Below are 25181 nucleotides of genomic sequence, written 5' to 3'. Positions count from 1 at the left end.
TCTCTAAAGTAACATTAAAACCTAAAACATGGCTCCGCTATATGGACGATATATTCCTTATTTGGGAGCATGGTGTAGAGAATCTTCACATCTTCCTAAATCATTGAAACAACTTCCACCAAGACATAAAATTTACAGTCAAGATTGAAGAAAATGGTTCCCTTTCATTTCTAGACATGAAGCTTACTATGTCCGATTCTTTAAGGATCTCAATCTTCAGGAAATCAACACACACAGATAGATACCTACATGCATCCTCACATCACTATCCCACAAAAGTTAGGTATCATTTCCCCATTGGCTCACCATGCTTGCTCAGTATTGGCCGATGAAGAACTAAAAAATGAACTAAAATATCTAGAAAGAACTTTCTTAAATAATGGATACTCTTCCAGAAACATTAAGAGGCAACTATACCAGCGCCCTTGAAACAACACAGAAATCCCTAACTACCCCAAGGGTTATATTTCTTAACCGTACATTAGCTCACTATCCCAGAAACCAGGAAGAATTTTGAAAAAATGTAATATAAAAACATGTTTTTCAACTCTTCCAAAACTAAGGTCAGTTCTAAGCCACCCAAAAATTGCTCATAACCATCTTCAGTTCCCAGGTGTATATAAAATAATATGTGATTGTGGGAGGCCATACTATGACCAGACTATGAAGTCAATCCTCCTATGGCTAGAGGAAAACATCAGAGAGACATTTCATACAATGGAATCAGAGCAAGTGCACTCTCAAGTCGTGTTATTTTCAGTGAACACAAACGATGAAGGCTGCCAACACGGAGTAGATTTGAATGCAACATCAAACATTTATATTTGTCATGATGAAGTGGAACATAGTGGAATCCAAAGAAATTGTCCTAGACCCTTCTCACATCAAAAGCAACCTCAGTTATAGTCTACCTGACTCGCATAGCTCTGCCATTAGATACTGGCTTACGCGTGAATTCATGCGCTCGCATTTGCACAACAGTAGAACTATAGAACGGACTATAACGACAATTCAAACTTAACTTCTGTTTACAAGTCTGTTATTATAACAGCACAGTGTTTTTATGTTTTTTTTAAAATTTGCTTTAAATGTTACCACACCTGAAGAAGTCATTTTGACGAAACATGTTGTGTTCTCCATTAAATTAACTTGTTGTCTATTTTCTTGGTTTGTCAGTCAAAAAGAACTGACTGAACATTCATGATTCAACATCATGAATGTTGTCCTTCAGCTGTTGGATTATCTGGGACTTGTTCACTTATACCTTTTCCTTTAGATAACCTCCAAAGGAAGAAGTCAGGAGCCATCATATCTTGAGAACACGGCAGCCAATTGATGATATTGATTTAATTGCCAGTTAATAATAATTGAATGCTAATTTTCAAAATAAAATTGCACAATTTTGGTTTGTTGTTGGGTTGTGAACGTTTCCATGATTAATTTCCCAAATGTTCCTTAGAATACTATATCCTCCCCCCCCCTTATCCATGGGTTTATTATTATTATTATTATTATTAAACAAGACCTCATGGAGTCAAAGACTCATCTAGGAGGTCCTTTTATCTCACACACATCTCATCATACCGGGTCTTAAACACATTCAAACTCCTTGCAGACACCACACTCTCAGGCAAGGCATTCCAATCATTCACAACTCTGCACGAAAAAAACCTGCCTCTCACTCCCCTACTCACACCCTCTTTATACAGTTTCCAGGTATGACCTCTGGTTCTCCCCTGATCTCCCACTATTCTCTGTAGAACTTCTCCACCATTGATCCTATAACAACCCCTTACCAACTTGTAGGTCTCTATCATATCTCCCCTCTTCCTTCTCTCCACTAGACTCTGCAAATTACATCTTTTCAATCTTTCCTCATACTCGACATTCCAGAGGTCAGAAACTACCTTAGTCAGTCGCCTTTGGACCCTTTCCAACATCTCTTCATCCTTCTGAAAACCAGGTGACCAAATTTGGGCACAATAGTCCATGTGTGGCCTAATCAAAGCCTTATACAATGGAACAAGAATCTCCCTACTTCTACACGTCAGTGTCCTCCTCATCATTCCCAGAAGTCTTTGTGTTGTCTTCACAATTTTGGCGATGTGTCCCCTAAATTTTAGATCCTTATCCACTATCACTCCCAGATCTCTTATTTCCTCTACTTCCAACAATATATTCTCACCAAGCATAAATTCTGCATCCTATCTTTGTTTTCCAAATTTTAAAACCTTACATTTTGCAACATTGAACTCACATCCCCATTTGCTTGCCCAATCACTCAATTTATTCAAGTCTTCTTGCAAGGCCACAACATCTTCACTACTCTTTATGGTTCGTCCCAACTTTGCATCATCTGCAAACAACTGAATATCTCCATCCAAATCTTCGCCAATATCATTAATATACAAGTTAAATAGTAATAGTTTTCCACAGTTTCAGTTAACCCTAATCTGAAAATATTAAATGGAAAATTCCAGAAATAAGTAATTTATAAGTTTTAAATTCTTTGTTGTTCTGAGTAATATGATGAAATCTCACGCTGTCCTACCTGGGATGTGAATCATCCCCTTTGTCCAGTGTATCCATGCTGTACCATATATGCTAACTGCCCATTAGTCACTTAGTAGCTATCCAAAACTATTAAATGGAAAATTCCAGAAGTCAACATTTCATAAGTTTTTATGTGCCATTCTGAGTAGTTCTCATATACCAGTTATTAGATCAACTGTTACTGTATTGCATTGTTTGTATTCAAGTAACCCTTGTTTTGCTTAATAATGGCAAAAAAGCACAAGAGTAGTGATGCTGACGATTCAGATGCCAAAGAGAAGCCATAAAGTGCTTCCTTTTAAGTGAAAAGGTGAAACTTCTCGACTTCATAAAATAACAGATAAATAAAAATAATAATGTATGGTGATGTTTCTAAGATTCTATTCGCATTCGTATAACTTTTATTGCAGTATATTGTGTTTACTGTTATAATTGTTCTATTTTATTATTAGTTATTGTTGTTAATTTCTTGCTTTGCATAATTTATAAATTAAACTTTATCATGGATTTGTATGTATAGGAAAAAGCATATATATATATATATATATATATATATATATATGGTTCAGTACTATCCACAGTTTTAGGTATCTCTGAGGAGTCTTGGAACATATCCTCCATGGATAAGGAGGGACTGCTGTACCTGAAAATTAAAAAAAATTATTAATCATAAAAGTTATTCACATTTTAAACCCCTTTCTGACTTATGGGCCACTCTGTATACATATTATATAAGATATTAAATATAGAATTTGTTGTGGTGGCCTAAAGTTTTACATTTTGGTTGAGAATATATTGCAGAATATATGGAAATTCAACAGCCATTGGTTTATAGCCCTAACTTTGATTTGGTTGAATCCAGTTAGTTTTGAAAACCATAATAAAAAAGCTGGTAGTCAAAAGTTCTGTGTGTAATCAGAATTGCTGAAAAGGGATGATAACATGCTAGATAATTATGAAAAGATGATTATATCAAAAAGTTTAAGCCTGTTTTTGTTGAGGATTAGGTACTTCATTTCAGGGTGAATCCTATGGGCCTCTTTCTGTCTGAATTGATACTGTGTTTAATATAATGTGAGATTTTGGTGCCTCATTAATTTCGTGGAAAATTTCTGAGGCCAAAAAAAATGATTATAAATGACTCTTATCTTCCAAAGATCCTTTATCCTCTCTTGGAGCAAGAGAGCCATTGGTTTATAGCACTAACTTTGATTTGATTGATAACCTGGTTGAATCCAAAGATCTTTGGAACAGCTACACAACTTTTTTTATTTTGTATTTGGGGTGGAAGGGGGATTATATTGCATATTAATTTTGTTCATACTTATAAAGCATTCTGCATGTATTTTCAGATCACTTTTATCATTATTCATATATTCAACATCATCATAGAAGATGATGATAGTAATGATCACGCAGCAACTATGGATATTCCTTGCATAAAGCCTGAAAAAAAAAAAAAGAAAATATATATATATATAGATATATATATATATATTTTTTTTTTTTTTTTTTCAGTGTCATCATATGCCCATTTCAGTTGGGTGTGCTCTTGTTGCTTATGCAACTTGCGCTACAAAAGTCATGTCAGTTTGACGTATGATTGTATTTTTATCGATGCATGAAAGTTTTAAGAGTGTATAGCACAGCAGTGCTCCTGTTAATTGGTGTAATGAAATTACTTGCAGGATAACTTTGAATACTTTAATTTATTAATTAATTCTAACCAAATCTGCACAGAGTTGGGGAAAATGTGTTTCTTTTAAAATACTGTGTATTAGAAAACAATAATGAAGAAGAATTCTATATTTGGTTGTTATATTTGAATTACTTAAAAGTGTAAAATTTGGAAGAGGAGGACAAGGCTTACTTGTCCTCTTCTTTGACTACAATACATTTTCCCATTGTAAATATGAGCAAAAAATGTTATAAATTTATCAAAAATTATATATTAAAAACTTGTCTATATTATATATAAAAACTTGCATACCATATCAGTTCACACTTCATGTATGCAAACCAGATGAAACTCAGAACACAAAAACAGCAACTTATGACAATTGATGACATTCTGTTGGATTGGGTGACACAATAACCAATCACAACCTCTAGGTGCTTTGCCTCAGAGCTACTATGCTTTGCCTTCTGAGTGGTTTAAAACTACCAGAACGCTAAGAATTTGACCCTCTGCACCATCTGTACTTCTTTTCAAAGGGCTCAAAGGTGTATGCATTTTAAACGTCCACCCAGGCTATTAACTCGAATGTGATGCAATGTTTACACGTCGAAGAGTATCCTCTTCATGAAACATTAGTATATTAAGCTATAATCCTTATTAAGCTAGAAATCCACAAGAAGAAGATGATGTGGAAAGAGTATTGTGAGAATAAGAGTGAGAGGAATTATGAAATATATAAAGCTCAGGCCAGAAAAGTAACGAGTATTGTGAGAAAAGCTAAAATGGAGTATGAAAAGAAATTGGCCATGCAATCCAAAAGAATTTTATCATTATGTCACAAGCAAAAGAAAGAATGAATCTAGAAGAATAACTTTATTGAATGCAGATGGTACACGAGTGTCGGAAGCTAAGGAGATTGTTCAGTTAACGAGTGCTCACTTTGCTAAGATATATCAACCAGGTGTATGTAGTATGGTGCACAGTGCTACTGCTACGTTGGATGAAGAGTTAGAGTTTACGAAAATGAGGTTGAAGAGCTTTAGCATAACCTGGATAAGAATTTGTCAATAGGGACAGGTGGAATATCTGCCCATTAGTTAAAGGAGTGTTCAGCTGAATTGGCTAGACCTTTCGCACATTTGCATAACTTGAGTCTCAGCTCAGGAATGGAAGGAATGTAATATAGTTCCATTTCACAAGGATGGTGCAAAAACTAATGTGTCTAACTACTGACCTATTAGTATTTCTGGTGTGGTAGTGATGATTTTAGAGAAGTTAGTAAAAACTCGCATACAGAAATGGGTAGACAATCATTCTATACTCTGCAGGGAACATCATAGGTTTACTAAAGGAAGGTCATGTTTTATCAATTTGCTCATATTTTATAACAATGTTACAGCCGAGTTGGATAAAGGAAATGGATACACTATGATAATGCTGAATTTTTCTAAGGCATTTGATGGGATACCACATGATAGGCTGTTGTGTAAACTGGAGAATATGGGATTAGAACATAATCTATTGACTTGGATCAGGGGATGGTTAACAGACAGATATCAAAAAGTGGTATACAGTGGGTGTGAATCTGCAGATTTAAGGTAACCAGTGGTGTATCTCAGGGTTCAATACTTGGGCCATTATTGTTCAATGTATACATTAATGACTTCAAGCAGGGTCTATCATCTGATTTGCAATTGTTTGCTGATGATGCGAAGATAGGCAGGGCAATCAAGGATGCTACTGATATTCAGCAATTACAAAATGATTTGAATAGACTAGAAATCTGGGCAAACGAAAATGGCTGTCAGTTTAATATTAGTAAGTGTAAAGTTACACACTTTGGCATGATTAGAGATCCAGCGGCATATTATATTAGTGGGGTTATTCTACAAGAAACTGAAGAGGCAAGGGATCTTGGTGTGTTGGTGGATAAGAATTTAAAGTTCAGAGGTCACATAGCAAAAGTTGCAAATACAACTCAGAGGATAATTTCTATGCTGAAGCGAACCTTGACATGTAAGGATAAGGAAGTCATTTTGCCTCTTTATAAGGTTTTGATAAGACCACACTTGGATTACTGTGCTCAGATTTGTTCTCCCAGGTTCCAAGGGGATAAAGAAGCTGTGGAATGGGTGCAAAGAAGAGTTACAAAGATTATATCCAGATTATGGGATTTAGATTATGAGGACAGATTGCAAGTATGTGGATTACAGACTCTGGTTAACAGGAGAAAGAAGGGTGATATGATAGAGATCTATAAACTTTTGAATGGGTGTTATAGCATTTCAAATGATGAAATTTTTCGTTATATGGAAGGCGGAGAGAGAACACAGGGGCATCCATGGAAGTTAAGGTTATTCTTAGTCAAGAAAGGGGTAAGAGCTAGGTTTTTCTCTCAGAGAACAGTGAGTGAGTGGAATAATTTGCCCTTAGGGATAGTGAGTGCATCTAGTGTAAATGAATTTAAGGGAAGGTGTGATAGCTGGGTTGGGTAATTTACAGCTTCCCTCGATGAGTCCTTGACTCCCTGGAGGTCTCAGATAATAATAATAATAATAACAATAATACTGTGTTTACTTTTAGGAATCATGCAAAGTCTGGAAACAATTAGGGGAGTCTTTAATTGGAATGAATGCAAAAATATAATATCAATGATATTGCTATTTGGTGGATGAGCACCGCACACCTAGCACATCTGGAATATTCGCCCCTGGTGTGTGTCACATATATGTCACATGTTTGCATTTGTGAAGCATTATGCATGTCTTCAGATACCCCTTTCATCATCATATAATAGACAATGATGGTGATAATGATGTAGAAGGAGCTTAGATATTCCCTGCATAAGAAGGCTGTGATATATTTATTTTATTTTTTTACATTAGAGTCACTTTAGGGTCAAAAATAGGGAGGAGATCTCCATATAACCTTTTAAGAATGTGGAGAATTAACAGGACTTCTTACTTAATATCCAATCTTGTCCTCTCATGGTGCCACCCACTGGTAGGTACCTTGATATGAGACAACTATCATACCACTCCTTGAACTCATTCACTGTTTATGCTTTCACCACCCTATCAGGAATTGCCTCTTGTTCTCACTCCTCCTTGTTCTACCATATGAAAGAGCTCCCCAGTATCAGTCGTCCTGTAACTACCTTTAAACAGTTTAAATGTCATAATCATATCACCTCTCCTTCTGTCTGCCAAACTTTGCAGTCCATTCCTTCAATCAGTACTCATAACTAACATTGTACAGCCCTGATATCATTTTTGCCATCTCCTTCTGTACTCTTTCCAAGGTTAATTTCTCTCCATCAAATCCTGAGGACCAAATCTGAGCGGAATAGTCCAAGGCTTTATACAAACCACAACTCTTCTGTATGTGCTGGAAAGCATCCATCTCTGTATTGCAGTAATCCTCTGGGTTACCTTTACCACCTTTGCAATATATCCCCTCAGCTTCAGGTTTCTCCCAATCATCACCCCAAGATCCCTTGCCTCTCCCACTTCCTCCAGTACAGTTCTTCCAACAGAGTAAGCAGCTTCCCATCATTGTATCCCAAACTTCAAGACTTTACATTTAGCTGAATTAAACTGATGCCTGATTTATTTGCCCATCTCTCCAGCTTATTCACATCCTCCTGGAGGGCTACCATATCTGCACTATTACTAATAACTATTCTCAACTTCACATCATCTGCAAACAACTGAATATTCCCCCCCCCCTTGCAATCCATTGACAGTGTCATTGATATAAAGGTTAAATAATACAGATCCAATACTGAGCCCTGTGGGATTCCATTTGCAACCTTTTGCTTCATTGATACCACTCTCTCATATACAACTGAACTGTCTGATGGCTATCGGTCAATCAGTCTCCAATCTAAATTATTAACCTGACATCTAAATCCATAAGCTGTAATTTAAATATCAGCTTATGTGGCACCCTGCAAATGCCTTTCAAAATAAATAAATACATAAATAAGTAAAAATAAAAAAGATTGGTAGCATGTGCCTTTCCTCGTCAACCACTCTTGTTACTTTATTATAAAAGGTGATCAGATTAGTAAAACGAGCACCCCCACTCCCCATGCTGACTTTCACAGATAACATTACCCTCATCTGCACAATGTTGTATATGATCTCTCACTAATTTCTCCAAAATCTTAAGTCTACTACCACCCTTATGTAATGGTGATACTATCTAACCCTCCTTCCACTCCTTGGGCACCATCCCAGTAGCCAGACTCTCATTGAAAAGCCAAGTGAACAGAGCTATGAGTTCATTATCACATTAAGTTCCATTGCATTATCGACATCCAGAGTACTCAATATTTGAAACACATTCTAATCGCTTCTCATATTTCAATTTTGCCTTCCTCACCATGCTAGTCATCACTCTCCTGGCATCAGTCATATTCTTCATGCACCTGCTCTCCACCCCTCTCCTTATTTCTCTTCTATAACTTTTTTTTCATCTGTAGTTCCTGTTTAATATGTTACCAAATTATGTTATCTTTTTCCACAATTTGTGGGAATTATGTTATCTTTTATACAACTTGCGATTGCTTCTAATCAATATTTCTTCATGAGTTCCTACGAACTGATGATATCTTGCCCTTCTTCCATCCATGAAACTGCCCAAACTGATTTCTAACATTATTATAATCACCTGCTTTATAATTCCACAAATTTCTTTCTTTTTGATACTCCTGCATGTCTATTCATCTGCCAAGTCAAAACCACATGGTGACACACCCCAACTGTAGGAAGAAATGCCATCCTGCTATTTCCAGTCTCCCAATCTCATCTTTTACGCTTCTTAACTCATTCCTCATGGTAGTCAATCTCATGGAGGGAGAAGACATCTGACAGGAACTCATTCCTCATATGTTCCACCTCATCTCTTAGTGCATCCATCTCTCTCAAAGCAACTCATTCTCACTTGATATTCATCCTCCCACTCAACACAATCTTCCAAAATTGCACCATCTTTCAAACCCACTACATTCCCTAATTTTATATTCTTATTCGCATGCCACTCATCCTGCCCACCCTAATCATGCCACTTGTTTTTCTCAATTGGCATTCACTCATTTCTGACATAAAGCTGCTGAAGTCTGTTGTGCTAATTTCAATATCAACAAGTTCCTTCCATTTTCTACAATTTAAGCAGACTTGCACTCCCTGGACTCTCGCCTGCCACATTTCCAACTACCAGGATGCAAACATGCCAAAAGCACTTCATACCGTAAAATCTCATAATATGCTATGTAAAATGTAGTCCTTAAATGATGGCAGACTCAGCAATAACGCATCAGCAAACTGAATTGCAGTTGCCTCCACCATTCAAACACCACAAAAAAGTACTAAAAAAAACAATTAAAAAAAACACGCTAAAGTACAAATTCAACAAGTGCAAACCATCCACAGACCAAATGCTTCATCCGGCCTAGACTCCCCACAAATTCAAAACCAAAACTCTAATAAATCACAATGAAAACTTATCCCTTTTTTCGCTGCCACCTCATAACACATCTGACTATAACATTATACATATCTGCAAGGAGATGTGTTTTGCATTATGGGAGATACTGAGTTAGGAGTGATGTTAGTTTGCTCCCCTTTTGCAACGAGTTGCCCGGTGTTGGACCACCTTACCCCAGTCCTGAAGATACTTTCAGGCACAAACTTTGTTTGCTCACACTTGGATAAAGGATTAAACTAAATTTATTATAGTCTAACCAAGTGAAAAATAAACTTTCAACATCTTTCTCTAAATCCAGAGTAATTTAATAAAAAGGTGGCACACCGTTTGGCAACTCCTATAGGTAGAGATGACCTTGCTAATGCTTCTGCTTGGTATCTCCACTTAGGCCTGGCTCCCACTGAAGAGACCTCACTAAAGGTCGAAACTAGTCTGGGTAGTGGCCCTTCCCTTAATGCATAACATTATACATATCCGCAAGGAGATGTGTTTTGCATTATGGGAGATACTGAGTTAGGAGTGATGTTAGCTTGCTCCACCTTTGCAACGAGTTTCCCGGTGTTGTACCACCTTACCCCAGTCCTGAAGATACTTTCAGGCGCAACAGATGATCAGTTCCATGTAAGATTTATGCTAGAATATTTCCGAAGAGTAAGAAAAATTGTGGAAGGGAAACTTAGAGAAGAACTAGCTGAGTTCGGGCTAAGTAGAAGTTTCTATGATAAGGATTTTCCCTTTCAAACAAATATTTAAGAACTCATTGAATATAACAAAGATCTGTATTTAAGTTTTGTAGTTCTCAAAAATCATATGACAAAGTGCTAAGAGAAAAGCTGTTCAAAACCCTCCAATTTTATGGCATAAATGGGACACTAAATTGAACTCTGTTATACTCTTAAATAAATCACTGCAGAATTCTTTAATTAATTTAATATCTAATGTAACAAATAACTAATACAACAAATTTGGTATGAAAATCAGCAATAAAAAGACAAAACTGTTAGACAGTTGAAAATATCAGCTACACCTAAATGGACATCAGAAAAAGAAAAACATTGGGGGGGGGGTCTTTCTTTTTTAGTGAAGAATGCACAATTTTTAGTGAAGATGGCAAACTAAATATGAAAATAGGCAATGGAATAATCAAAGTTGGTCTGATAGGAAGCTAACTGAATACATTTATGTGGAATAAGAGGGAAATTAGAATGATAAAGTAGTACAAGACCCAGATTCCAACCAGTTTTAACCTATGAATCAGAGCTTTATTAGAAATAAAACAGTGGATCAAAGACTGGAGACTACAGGTATGAGTACCAAGAAAAGTGAACAGATGACATCAATTGCAGACTCATATTAAAAATAAAGATATTAGGAAGTTACTTGACATTGTTAGCATTCAGGAATGTTTTTCCCCCTTTCTTCTCCAGTTAGATTAGTTCTGCTCACACATTCCTGTGACCAGAGCTAATCTAATTGGAGAGGAAAGAGTAGCAGAAGAGGTGTTTGATGCTAAGATGGCAGTAAGAATGCCCAGAGGAAAACTAGATTCGGATAGATTCATACAGTTGGAAGACTAAAATATAAAATCAGACAATATTGGAGTCCTGACTAATATATTCTAATTTGGAGGAAATTGTTGATAGTAAATTAGTAATAATGTAATCATGTGATGCTGTCATAGTATCCTGTGCAACTGTTGAGGGTATATGAAAAAAAAAACATTTTCTTTTTCTTTTTTTTACCTACATCCCTTCCTCTTGCTCCCACCAGCCCTTTTGTCATCTATCCATCCCTAGTTCCTGCACTGTCCTGCTTTCCTCTCATTCCATGTATAGAGATAACATCAGGAATTTGATGATATTAGGCATATTTCTGGGTTTGTTATTTTTTTGGGGGGGGGGGGAATATAAAGTTATTTTTATGAATGTGTCTCATAGTGGATGATTTTCATCATCCACTATGAGACTAAACTGAAACAGATGGGATGGAATAATAGATCATTGCTTTGTATTGGAGATTGGTGATAAGCAAATTGCATATGGGGGAGCAACATCTAGGAAAAGGAAAGTCATCAGTAACGTGCCTCAAGGATCTGTTTTTGGGCCACTGCTGTTTACTATGTATGTTAATGATACTAGGGAAGGTCTGAATGGAATATTCAGTTGTTAAATGATGAAAAGTTGGGAACTATGAGGAGTAGCTATGGATGAGGATAATAGTAGATAGGGACCTAAAATTTAGAAAACACGTGGCTGAAATTGTGAGGACAATGCAAAGAATTCTGGCAATGATGCAGAGGAGATTGACTTGTAGAAGTCAGGAGATTATGGTTCCATTGTATGAGGCCTTGATTAGGCCACATACTGCTGTGCCCATATTTAGTCACCTGGTTGTAAAAAGGATGAAGAGATATTGGAAAGGATCCAGGCGGTTTGAGGTAATGTCTGGTCTCTGGAATGTTGAGTATGAAGAAAGGTTGAGAAAATGCAATTTGCAGAGACTGGCAGCAAGGAGGAGGAAGAATATGACAGATATAAGGTGGTAAGGGATTCTTATCAGATTAACATTGAGGTTTTTCATAGAATGGTGGGAGATAGGGGGAGAATAATAGGTCATCCGTGGAAGCTGTATAAGGAGGATGTGAGCAGTATAGTAAAAAGCAGATCTTTTGCATGAATGTATTTAAGGCATGGTATGATGAGCTGTGCATGTGAAATCCCATAAGGGAACTCCCTTGATTAATCTTTGACTCCGTGATCTCTGAAGATAATTTTTGTTATCACCTGACGCTTAAACAGTTTTATGACTGCTCACTTTTTGGACAGGCAGTGGTAATAGTGAGAAATAGAATGTAAATATCTACCAGTATTTATTTTTATTTTTTCACACATACTGAGAATGTAATCTGCTTTATTCTGAGACTGAGATGAGTACATCAAGGAATAAAAGTATTTTGTTTTCTTTAATATATTCTGCAAAGTGAATTTTAGCTTCGGTTTAAGCTGTGGTTAAGAAAATTGTTGGAACTGTTGAGTGTTTATAGACTGGCCAGAAAATATGGCCATGTTATGCAGTGATATTTTCAGCTTAGTGCATTATTTAATAGTGGTCATCTTTTCAATATACATATTAGCCAAGTGACATGAAATGGATAAGCACATGGCTGGTCCTTTTTTGCTTATAGTAGTTATCTTAAATTGAAAGAGGTATTTAGACATTATCTGGAAAAGTTGATGGTGTTTGGAAGAAATAGCTTTTGTGGTAGCAGTAATGTTTCTTTGGGCACATTGATAAATTCACCTGTTACATCTAATTGGAGACCAAATGGTTGCCTTCACCTTGCAAATGAAATATTTAAGAGGTGTTGATGTGAAAAGTTGTTTTACTGGCATGAGGTATAAGAAGTTTTGTTAAGTATTTAGCAAGGATAATACGTTGTTAGAGAATATCTTACATCTACATTTGGTTGTAGCTGGACATCCTGTTGCAACCAAATGCAACAAGAGTTAGCCGATCTCATACGGAGGTAGCAGGGTTTTTTCTCCCGGAAACTCGGGTTTTTCATCCCGCATACATACAAATCGGCCCTTCAGAACATACGCAATTTACAGACAAAAATTACTAGTTGTGGTGGTGTTGGAGGTGGGCGGTAGATGGCGTTGATGGAGATGATTCGTAGTAGAGGTTAGGTGTAGAGATAGTTGTAGGTGTCCTCCCGCGATGAGTCTTCGGACTCCTTGGAGGTATCAGGAATAATAATAATAATAATATCCTTTATGGATTTTGGGTGTACCATAGATCCTGGGAGAATGAGGTGTTTTGATGCTATTTGATCTTTAATTTATTTAGGCTAATTGCAAAGGTCCTTGATCAAGTCATTTGTTTTATCATGGATGCCCCAAGTAGGATCAGCTTGTAATAACCATCAATACGTGTTGGTTTCTTTCAGCAGGTCTGTCAGCAACTATGATTCTAGATTCCGAATCATTAGAATATAGAATTATAGTTGCATTACCTTGGTCTACCTTCAGCACCAAAATATCAGTTGTTACAAATGCTGTTTGAGGGTATTGGCTTCTGCTTTGGAGATATTTCTTGTAGATGGCTTAAAATTAAATTGCTCTCATTCTTATACATATTACATTGGTTTCATTTCTTGGAATTGTGTTCTGATCTTTTCCTACATTTGCCAGAATTGAAGCCTTTAGACAAAATACTCCATTCAGCTTGTGAGAGAATATGTGTGAAGATAAGTCGTTGACAACTTTGTAAAGGGATAGGCTTACTTATTGATTTGTTCTCTCATTCCTTAAATTTCTTTTTCAAGTTTTATCAACAATAGTGCATGCTTTGACTGACATTAATATGTGTCTTGAGTACCAGAGCCCGATGGTGGCTCAGCAACTACCTGTGAATGATAAAAATACAGATAATTATCTGTTCCTGGTAAGGCAATCTTGTATTAGTAATTCTTTCGTTCAGTTAAAGTAAGGAAAGTTTTTTTTGTGTGTGTTAAATTAGTTTTTGTCCAAAAAATGTTTTTTTTTTATTTTAAGGAACTTTGGTGTAATAGCATTGTCTTTCTACAATGTAAGGAAATAGTTGAGAATTTTTATTTTTGATTTATGCAAAAGTTTTCAAATTTTCTTATAACAGGAACAAAGGACTCAACATGAGTACTTAACAAAGACATCAAGGTTGTTTTATAACTATAAAAATAAAAAGTGTATTATTATTATTATTCAGGCCTCCACGGAGTCAAAAGACTCATCGTCGGAGGTCCTTCCTGGGAAACACAAAGTCTATCATACCACTCCTTAAACTCATTGACCGTTCTCGCTCTCGCCACTCTATCAGGCAATGCATTCCACGGTTCAACCACCGTCCATACAAAGAAACTACTCATCCTCTTGCTCACAGTTTCCTTTCATAACTTCCAGGGACGGCCCCTTGTCATCACTCCTATCACAAAAGTGTAATATTGAAGGGGTTTTATAAAATTAATGCAAGTGAAATTTTTCATAATGAATTACATCATAGAACAGTGTTTCTTAAACTGTGTTCCTTGGAACCCTAGGGTTCCACCAAAATTTTAGGGATTTCCCAGAGTATACAGACATAACTTACATTGGATGTAATGTCTGAAAAAGCTTTCAATGAATGTGGAAAATATTATCATGCAAACAATCATGCAAATGGATGACAACAGAACCAACAAAAGAGATATATACAGAACAAAGCCTATCAGTTCCTTCCTTTTGACTATTGACTGTGAATGGATTGTGATGAAATTTCTGACAGATAATCTTCTAAGGTGTCTCAACTATCTTGAATCAAATTCATTTAGTAACTAAATTAGACAAAACAAATACCAACTACAGGACATGCTGTTATACAACCCTTAAGGCATTTAGAGTACAACTGTGAATATTTGAATTTACGAAATTCATGAATATTAGACATTGAAACAAGCCACAAAGTGAGTCAACAAATATTAACTTCCTTTTCATCTATGGCCTCGCCCCAATATCAGTGTTGAACAGAAAACAAAACTCATTAATATCAATTATTGTAATGGATAATTGAGTATATGTAATTCATTACAAATTATCCATTATGTAGGAATGTTTAGTAAAAGAGTGTACTTATTCAAGTTATCCATTTATATTTTTATATTTTAATACTAACAAAATTGCTCATATTTGTTGCGTTTTATAACTGAAATGTTTGTTAAAAAGAATTTTTCTTTGAAATATTTTTTTTTTTTTTGTTTCATTTCTCAGAGTTTGGTACTGAACATAGCCTGGAATGCTTTCATAGTCAACGCATCCCAGGAATCACAAAAATTTCTGGACAATCATTCTAATGATAGAGATTCTCATAGCAAAGAATGCAAGAAGTAGGCATTGTACTTCACGTGGGATAATAGGGAAGAATGGTGATACATAGTTTCATATGTTTACCAGTTACTGCAGGAAATAATTCCAATACAGAATGAATAATTTGAATTATTTTATTGTTTTATAAAAACATATAAATCATATGTAAAAAAAAAATTTTTTAAAGTAGTCCATGTTTAATATTGAGCAACTTCTACATGAATACTACAAAGCTCCTTTAGAATTTATACACTACTGTTATATCCCCTCTTTGATGCTCATCAGCCAAATTTTACAACCAGAAGACCGCCAAATCTCATGCTGAGCATGCTTATGAACCGGTCTCCATTTCGATCACCTCTGGATCCTCCATCTCCAAGAAATCCAAGTGACCATATCTGAGCATAGTTAATCTAGATGTGTCTTAACCAGGGGTGAATATTCTAGTCACTTAGGTGTGCTAGGTGTGCAGTGCTCATCTACGAAATATCAGTATCACCGATATTATGTTTTTGCATTTATTCCCGTTAAAGACTCGCCCAACTGTTTGCAGACTTCGCATGCGATTCCTATAATTGAACACAATATACTGTACTAATGCTTCATTGTCCTCTTCACGAGGATAATAAAGAATTAGTGCTTCATGAAGAAGGCGCTTTTCGCCGCATAAACGATGCATCACATTTGTGTTAATAGCCTGGGTGTGCTTTTAAAATGCATATACCTTTGAGCCATTCGAAAAGATGTAAAGAGGGCACAGTGTGTCAAATTCTTAGTGTTGTATTATTTTTAAACTACTGAGGAGGCGTGACTAGGTGAGCTTAAATTTTCAGCTCACTCAGCACCTATTATTATTCCTGACACCTCCAAGGAGTCAGAAGACTCATCGCGGGAGGACACCTACAACTGTGTCAACCCCTACACCGAACCTCCACTACGAATCATCTCCATCAACGCCATCTACCGCCCACCTCCACCACAACTAGTATTTTTTTGTCTGTAAGTTGCGTGTGTTCTGAAGGGCCGATTTGTCTGTATGCAGGATGAAAAACTCGAGTTTCCGGACCAAAAAAACCCTGCTACCTCTGTATGAGATCGGCTAACTCACCTTCAATTGAAATCGTCCAGATAAGATTCCTCCTGTCGCAACGAGAATCGAACTTAGGCCTATTCCAATCGAAGGGCGCAATTTACCGTCGTTCTTCAATTGCGCTATGGAGGTGCTTGATTGGCTATGATTGGTTATTGTGTCAGCCAATCGAATTGAATGTTGTCATGAGTTGAGAGATTATTATATCTGATAGCTTTATTACAAACAGCTGTTACACATGTTTTCTGGAACTGAAAATTTGAAAGTGAATGTTAGGAGAAAAATGCGAATTTTTTCTTTTGCTTGTGCAGTATAGCATCTGTTGAGGTTGCAAAGTTTTTTAACAGTATATAGAGACATTTTTATTCTAGTCTTCAGAAAGAACAGACAGTAAAAAATATCTATTCCTGAATAAAAATGAATGTTCTGTGTATTATAAGACGTTGTTGATCTACAACAAAATACCAACATGTGTGAAATTGATAAGACAGAAGAACCGCTGATACTAAAAAAAAAAAAAAACTAAAGAATTTAGTAATTCCCAAAAGTGTGGATAATTCCGATAATGATCGGATGTTATGTATACTGAGCAGTGGCGGCCGTGAAAAGTCAGGGTGCTGCATATACAAAAAAAAAAAAAACTTTTTCCCTAATCAGTAACGAGTTTATTAATAAATAAATTTACATATTAAACATTCCTTTATTAAAAATATTTCATCCTCACCACGAACAAACACCAATAATAAAAGTTTCATATCAATAGCAATGAGAAGTGCAAACGAATATCGGCGTTAGATCGCAGTGCATTTATTTCGTGTAACGATAATTGGAAAAATATTATTCTTTTAATATTTTCAACAGTGACACTCGTCATAATTCAGCCTTGTATCTATAATAATAAATAATTATATGTTATTTTAACGAAATAAAATAAGATTTACAAAAAATAGTTCATCAGACACACGCACGAATAATAAACGTTTCATATCTCACAGAAATAAGGCGCGTAAGCTTACAAAAAATACACTGCCCTTTGAGCAGTTACAGTTGGGAATGACGTAACGTGCAATGACAAGGGCAAACGAAAATCGGCATTAGATCTCAGTGCATTTGTTTCGTAATCTAAAGCGTTAATCGAACAATTCCAATTATTAACTATTGATATTAATTAACTATTACAGCTTATGTCAAAACATAAGCTGTAACCTTTACTGCATTTATATAATGTAAGCATTGTTATTATTTATAAACACAAGCAAAATTTAATTTTTTCCCTGGGGGTAGTGCAGTGTCGCAGTGCTTAAGTACAGGCGGCCACTGATACTGAGTCTCAGTAAACAAATTAAAATTCTTGGAAAACGGAGCGAAATATACACAAACCAGAGAAATACACATAACGTGCAACAAATTTTACGAGATGATTAATTGCTGCTCCATCAAACCATATTTATTCCTGCAATACTTTCTCTCTCTCTCATAATTTTTTTTTTTTTAAGTATGCCATCATAAATTCACTTATTCATGTTTAGAATTCATAGGATCGCGCTATTCGCTCTAGCCAGCAACTTATAGGAGACACATATCACAAATGATAATTATTAATTATTCGTTTACCATTAATGAAAGTGTTTCTACTCGCACTTATTCCTTCCTATTCTCACATGTGTTATAAATGATGGTTCACATATTTTCATCTTTGAGTATTTCTAATATACCAAACCAAATATAGCATTCTTCTTCATTGCTGTTTTCTAATCAATTATAAATAGATTGTTCCCCCAGTCTATGCAGAAGTATTCAAAGTTATCCTGCAATTAATTGTATTGGACCAATTAAGATGAGTACTGATGCGTTATGTCCTCTCAAAACTTTCATACGTCGATAAAATGCAATCCCACGGTCATGGGCCCCCGGGGATCGATTAAAAAATTCCACAAATTATAATCGCAAAATTGATTGGATATGTAATCGCGCACCCTCAACCCTGGGAACGCTTTGTCTGTCTTAAAATTTTATTATGGGTTGGCTTGTTGCGGGGTAGCCATAGAACACGTGCTTTTCTGATTGGTGAAAAGCGACCGGTTAGTTTGTCCTCTGTTAGTAAGTTACAAAGTGAAGTGTGAATTGTAAATTTATAGTGAAACAAATTTAAACAACAACAAAAAAAAAAAAAAAAAACATTTTTAAAAGGTAAGTGTATGTAATTTAATATTTTACTTGTTAGTTTTATGATTTTTTTTTTTTGCTTTTAAGCTGAAATAATTTAATTTAGGATTAATTAATTAGTTGATTTTTAATGAAATATGCCGGTCAATTTTTTAATATATGAAATTGTGCTAAAAACTATTAATTCTGAATACCTTCCCCCCCCAAGAATTAAAGATCATTAAAATCGATGCAAAATTGCCGGCAAAGGTTGGTCGATTGGTAGAGCCTCTGCTACTAATGGCTCAGTTAAGAAAGTTTGAGCGCGGTTAGTAGTTGGAAGGGGGACAATCGTTCGATGCTGTTGGCACACTCTCCCTCGATGAGTCTTTGGACTCCCTGGAGGTGTCAAATAATAATAACTAAATAAATAATAACTAAAAATGAAAATAATGTATTTTAGTTTACATCGACAAACAATTACATAAAAAAAGCTAAAAGACGTTTATTGATATAATTATTTAATTAAATCAATAAATATAAAAATTTATTGATGTAATTATTTGTCTCCGACCGCCTGTGTAGCTCAGTGGATGTGGCGTTTGCATACCACCGCGCTTGGCCGCACGAAGGAAGGCTTGGTTTCGAGTCTAGTCGGCGACTAGAGGAAATTTTTCTAAGCCTTTTTTCGACCGGTTCCCGAGTTAGTCGATCTCTGGCACGGGCGAGCAGGTTTTTCCTCCCGGAAACTCGGGTTTTTCGTCCCGTAAACTCAAGAAAAGCGACCGTAAAACCCACATTATTTCAGACATTAAATATATTGTGTTAGGGTTAGGGACCACGAGATGGCGGCACATTTGAGCCGTCTCTCTTCACTGAGTACCGCTTAATTAGTGATAGCCTTGGGCCATCTGTCCCTGATTGGGTACCAGTGGAGATTGAACTGCCCACTCAGTCTCCAAAAGTTAGATAGGGCTAAATGGCCTCGCCTACTCCCGCATACGGGAATAAAAAGGCGTTAGCTGATTTTTTTTTTTATTTGTCTCCGAGCTCCCCCCTTTCCCCCTCAGAAAACATTACAGCACACCCAACCGAAATGATCACGCTACGCCACTGGTCGTAACAAGTATTTATAAATGGAGAAAACCTTCCTTATTGTCAATGTATTTTTCAAGCATCCCTAATAATCATTTGCGCTATTCTGCCTATTCTTGCTATGCTTTCTGAATTTTAACTCCCTTCCCATCATCACTTCTAATCCCTACTATCATCACTTTCTTGGATAGCCCATCATTGCAATACACAGCTTCCCCCAAATACTTCCAATATCGAACCAATTGCTGTTGTTCTTTATCCATGATATTAGTCTGTTCAAATCCTCTAGGATTTCTACATCTTAATTTGCTGCTGTCTTCCTTAATTTTGCATCATCAGCCCACGACCGAATATCTTCCTCGAAATCATTGCCAATGTCGTTAGCATAGGAATGAGCAGCGGTCCAAGCACAGAGCCTTATGATTGTATATTACGGTCCCCTCCTCGATTCTGTTCCTATCTCCCCCCTGTTATCAAGGTTTCATATTCATCATCGTTTGCTCTATTTTACGCCTTCCGTCCAGCAATATCATCGCGTAGTTATTTCCCTTATATACTCATTTGTTACGTTATTACAAAGATGAGTAAATTAATAAAGCGGTGCTGTTGTCATAGATTATCACATTATTATCCATGGCCTCAAAATCTGACATGAACAACTTTCAGGTACTTTTATCCACTATCCCAGAGATACTGATTAGTCTATAATTCTTCTTTGGTTTGGAGCCTCCGTTATGTAATTAAAATATCTTCTTCTGTTTCAACCCCCCCCCCTCGGATCCTGCTAGTGTAGAGACATAGACACCTAGTCAGAAGCACTGTCAATTTTCCAATTTTCCCTTATTTCTTCTTTATACATGGTAGAAATTCCATATTATCCTATTGCTATATGCACAATACGATCATGTTATATCCTCAGCACCCCAGTTCACCTGTGTCTCATTGGAGCATTGGCGCGCCCAGGGAGAGGCGCAAGGAGGAGGCGCACCCTGGCTCCCCAAAAGAAAAAAAAACACTAGACAAATTTTTAAAAATATTTTCCTAATTAAAATTATTATTATTTTTAAATTTATGTTGTGCCTTCTATTTCTATGCTACTTATGAATTATGATCACATAAGGTGGGAATACCCTATAGCACTCTGGAATCCTGGCCGCAGTGAACGAATGAAGTAGTGCTCGGGCGCTACTTCGTTTGCCCGAGCCGGGCCAGAGGAGATCACGGGTATCATGTATTGGCGATCACTGCAGATGCTCAGTCATAGCTCGTATGCAATGCGTAGCGTGTATTCTCAAATCTTCAACTCAACTCGCCCCCCCCCCAGATTAAATCTTGAGTGCTCGACCCCCTCCAAGATTAAATCCTGAGTGCGCCACTGCATTGTATGGTATGCAGTAGTTCACCTTTCAGAGCGATCCCTAAGTAATTCAACTGTTTATTGTGCTTCTCGCTTCCTGTCATCTGAATTCATTACAGTTATCAATACAGATATCAATACTAAATCTTCCAATTACTTGATCCATAGCGAAAGAACTCTTGGAAATCAATTGACTGCGCAGGTTTTGGGCCTGTTGGAATAAATTACATTCTTCAATTATGCATTTTGAAATTTCATACTTTCCAGACATTGTTTTGCTCGAAATTTCTTAGCAGTTTTTATAACCATAGCGTACAATTTTGGTATTGGTTTAGATAATTTAATTATTGATATATTCGATTTAAACCAAAAGTGAGAGCGCTCATCAAATTTACTAAAATTCCCAAATGTCCAATTATTTCACGGGACTGACGCTGTAAGGAAATGGATCAAGTGACTGAAAATAGCTACGACCTCGAAGACAAATTTTCTTTTAGTTTATTATAGATTTTCAGTGCGTGTTAAAAACCCGAAATGTACGAAGCCTTTCACTCAATCGGTGTCTCTTGTAGATAAATTTTTGCATGATTTGATGTTAATCACTCTTTACCCTGGGTAAGCTTTCTCTGCTGAAATAAATCAATAATGGAGGCAAGTGTTGATATTTTCTTTATTGTATATTTTCAACATTATTTTTATTTCTTGAGATCCAAAAGTAATTTCAGAGCTATTCCTGAATCTTAGATTTGCTATTTACAGAATTACATTTCCAAATTTGATACGTGTATTTATTAGAGGCATAACATTCTATGATATCACCTAATTATAATAATAATGATAAAAAGGTTCTCGAAGAATAATTACATTTCTCCAAAGCCTGTCTTATGACAGCTGATATAAAAATAAGCTCGTTTTATTTTTCACTATTATTTTAGAATCTTAATATTTTATATTGTTGTAATAGTTGGTACCAACGTTTATTAAAAGAATGTTTATAACAGCAAACCTTATTGTAGCAGCAATATGCTCAGATTTCTTTCGCCGTATATATTTACAATGATTGGCTCAGCTTCCCATATGCGTATGCAAAGCTTGCACATTTCTTTAGTTCGATTGCTCGAGGTCAAAGTAATATTTTTTTTTATTGCAAGGCATTCAGTTTTTGTTGCATTAAAGTTTTATACACGTTAGTATGTGTGATACACTCAGTGACCATTGATTACGAACACTGTTCATAATACGTGTTATTGTGTTCGATTACCGGCCATTAAAGTGTTGTAGCTCAAACATCGAGCAGTAGGCCTGCTGGGAATGTGGTTATGAACGCCCTAAAAATAAACACTAATTTCTGCAAACAGTACAGACAAGCAGAAGGTCTGAACAGAATGTTAACCTTAAACAGTGGTTTATCAAAACCAAAAAGTGTTAGCCAGAAATCATGGGGTTCATCAAGAGTAGCTCATAGGTAACAGAGCCATTCGACGAAACACGTGGTCTGAAAACAGAATTCAAAGTAATGATGCAAAAAAGGTTTCGGTGCAACTGCAATGATCAAATGTGTCGACAGCAGCTTATTTGTTTTAGGACATTTCCATCACTACAGAACAGAAAATGGTATCTCCTTACGTTAAGCAAAAGAATACCAAACTTAGTCACTTTGAGAGTAGATTTAAACTCATGCGATTTAATCCGAATTAAATTGTTTCGTGCTAATTAAAGAATAGCCCACGAGTTAGCTGACGTTAGATTTTTTTTTTTTATGGAGTTTTTTTGGCCCACTATGTATTAGGGATTTTATTACACCAAAGATTTTGTAAAGAATCTTGAGGGCATGTTTCCCGGAATACCCCCAGATACCAGTTATCGAAGTCTGACTGCAACAAGAATTTTTGCGGAAGTGTGCGCGCGTGGAGGGAGTATCTTTCAATGTCAACGTCTTTGGATGGCCACTTTTCAGCAAATTTAATGCGCCATTGGATACAACGCACAGGAGTAATTCCTGAAACACTAAAGTAGTTTCTTTGTATCTCACCATCTTACTCAATAGTGATGATAATCCCAGTGAAGAATTATCGGCTGACGTTACAGTCTGGTGCCGTTATTCCCCCCCCCCCCAACACACATCCATTGTTTTGCAGATGAGAGAAATATCTTGTGTTCTGACAGAACGCATTCTTTACCTTCGGTCTCAATATCAAGGCGAATGTTGACGGTCTTAAAAAGCTAAACAGAGTGCTGCATAAAATGAACCCGATGTTCATAATGCAGTGGCTACTGAGTGTAGTCTGCCACTTTCTAAATTAAAGACAACCAAGTCTTGTTTTAAAGATAACCACGGAAAAGAATATCCATTTGGTTATTCTGAATTTCAGTTAACACAAGACGAAGCATATATTTTGAAACTCACAGTTATTTACTCACACACACACACACACTGAAAAAAATGACTTGATTTCCAATGATAGGCTTATTGTGTGAACTACTGCATTAGTACCGTACAGAAAAATAAAGTAACATGACAAGAAACACACGCAATCATATTGTACTCTATCGACCTTCTATTGTTTTAAGTGTTCATTTACAAAACATAACATTATAGTTTTCGTTAGAAGAACAAATTCGAAGAAGAAAAGGAGTTGGGAGCGTAGTGTTTGTTTCAGTCTTTCCGTAAGAAATTATGCAATTCCTAATTTCCCATTCAGAGAGGATTTCTGTTATAAAATATAATATCTCTGTAATGGGAACCGCGCGGAAGGTGTCCAGCACATTCCACTATCAGTGACAAAGTAAGGCGAATGTTCCCACAGCAGTGCACGTGCTTGAAAATGAGTTCACACGAAGAAAACATACTGACGTTAGTCTGGTATTCAGTTTTAGTTCTGGCTATAAAAAGTGCCCCTCCCCTTCCCAAGAGGATCGCGTTCTTCCTCTACTGCAGTGGAATATACCAAATTCACCGCGTTGGTATTCACCTGTATAAAAATGCGCTCCCTCGATTATTCTGGCAATAGGAGGAAGGTCTTGTGCTGCTAGAAGGATTTCTACTTAAAGAGAACTCGCTGTACATTTACACAAAAGGAAATGCAGCCTTTAAGGAACGGGTTTACTTTTTCTTGGTGTAAATGTGCAGCTTGTTTAGCTCCACTCGCAGTAACTCAGAAACTGGTTACTAAAATACTTGGTAAGAGAGGATTCTCCGATCCTCTACTATTGTATTCCTCCACGTCGTGGGCGTCTTCTTCGTTTTCCTTTACTATATTGTACTTCGTGTCCTCCGCTACGATGCTCAGTCGAGATCGTCGAATACTTGAACTCGGACTGTGCTCCCGAGATGGAAATGCGATGGGATGATCGCTCACCGGAGAGCCCACCGTCGTTATAGTGACACAGTTAGGGAACCCCAGAGCATAGCTTTCTTTACTCACCGGCAGACTGGAAAAGAAAAGAAAAGAAAAGAAAAATGTATGTATCAAGATCATCAAAAAATATGATCGTTCTTTCAAACTAAATTTTAATGTTTTTAATTTAAATTTTAATATGCATCAAAAAACTAATTTAGTACTTTATTAATTATTAAAATAATCGAGAAAAAAAATATGACGTGGCGCAGAGCTAGAACTGAATTAAAAAAAAAAAAATTTATAATCCGATACGTGTTCAACTAAATAGAAATAAAATACCACAACACACATAAGTAGAATAATTTTCTTACAGACTGGAATTCTAAATAACCATACTCGTTGAACAAATATCAATTGTTATTAGTTCAAGCGAGAACTCTCAAGAAAAAAGAAAGAAAAAGGGGGAAATGCATTTTACTGATAATTTGAAACGACGACTGGACCTCGACCTACTAACCTACTTTTTTTAGGAACTGCATATACTCTAATAACG

At 36.3% G+C, this 25181-nt stretch overlaps 1 protein-coding gene across 1 annotated transcript in view; it reads right to left on the bottom strand.

The window, feature by feature from the left end:
- Positions 1-22060: 22060 nt before the first annotated feature.
- LOC150101202 (E3 ubiquitin-protein ligase LNX-like) overlaps positions 22061-25181 on the bottom strand; it is an 82218-nt gene continuing 79097 nt past the window's right edge. Inside the window, exon 10 of the mRNA XM_090401733.1 lies at positions 22061-24719. Coding sequence (XP_090257859.1) covers positions 24443-24719 — 277 coding nt within the window. The 3' untranslated portion in view covers positions 22061-24442. The remainder of the gene's footprint in view (positions 24720-25181) is intronic.

This window comes from Typopeltis vanoorti, chromosome 12, assembly GCF_054136105.1.
Source record: "Typopeltis vanoorti isolate ZY-2024b chromosome 12, IOZ_Tvanoo_1.0, whole genome shotgun sequence".
NCBI lineage: Eukaryota > Metazoa > Arthropoda > Arachnida > Uropygi > Thelyphonidae > Typopeltis > Typopeltis vanoorti.
This window is presented reverse-complemented; position numbering and strand designations above follow the sequence as displayed.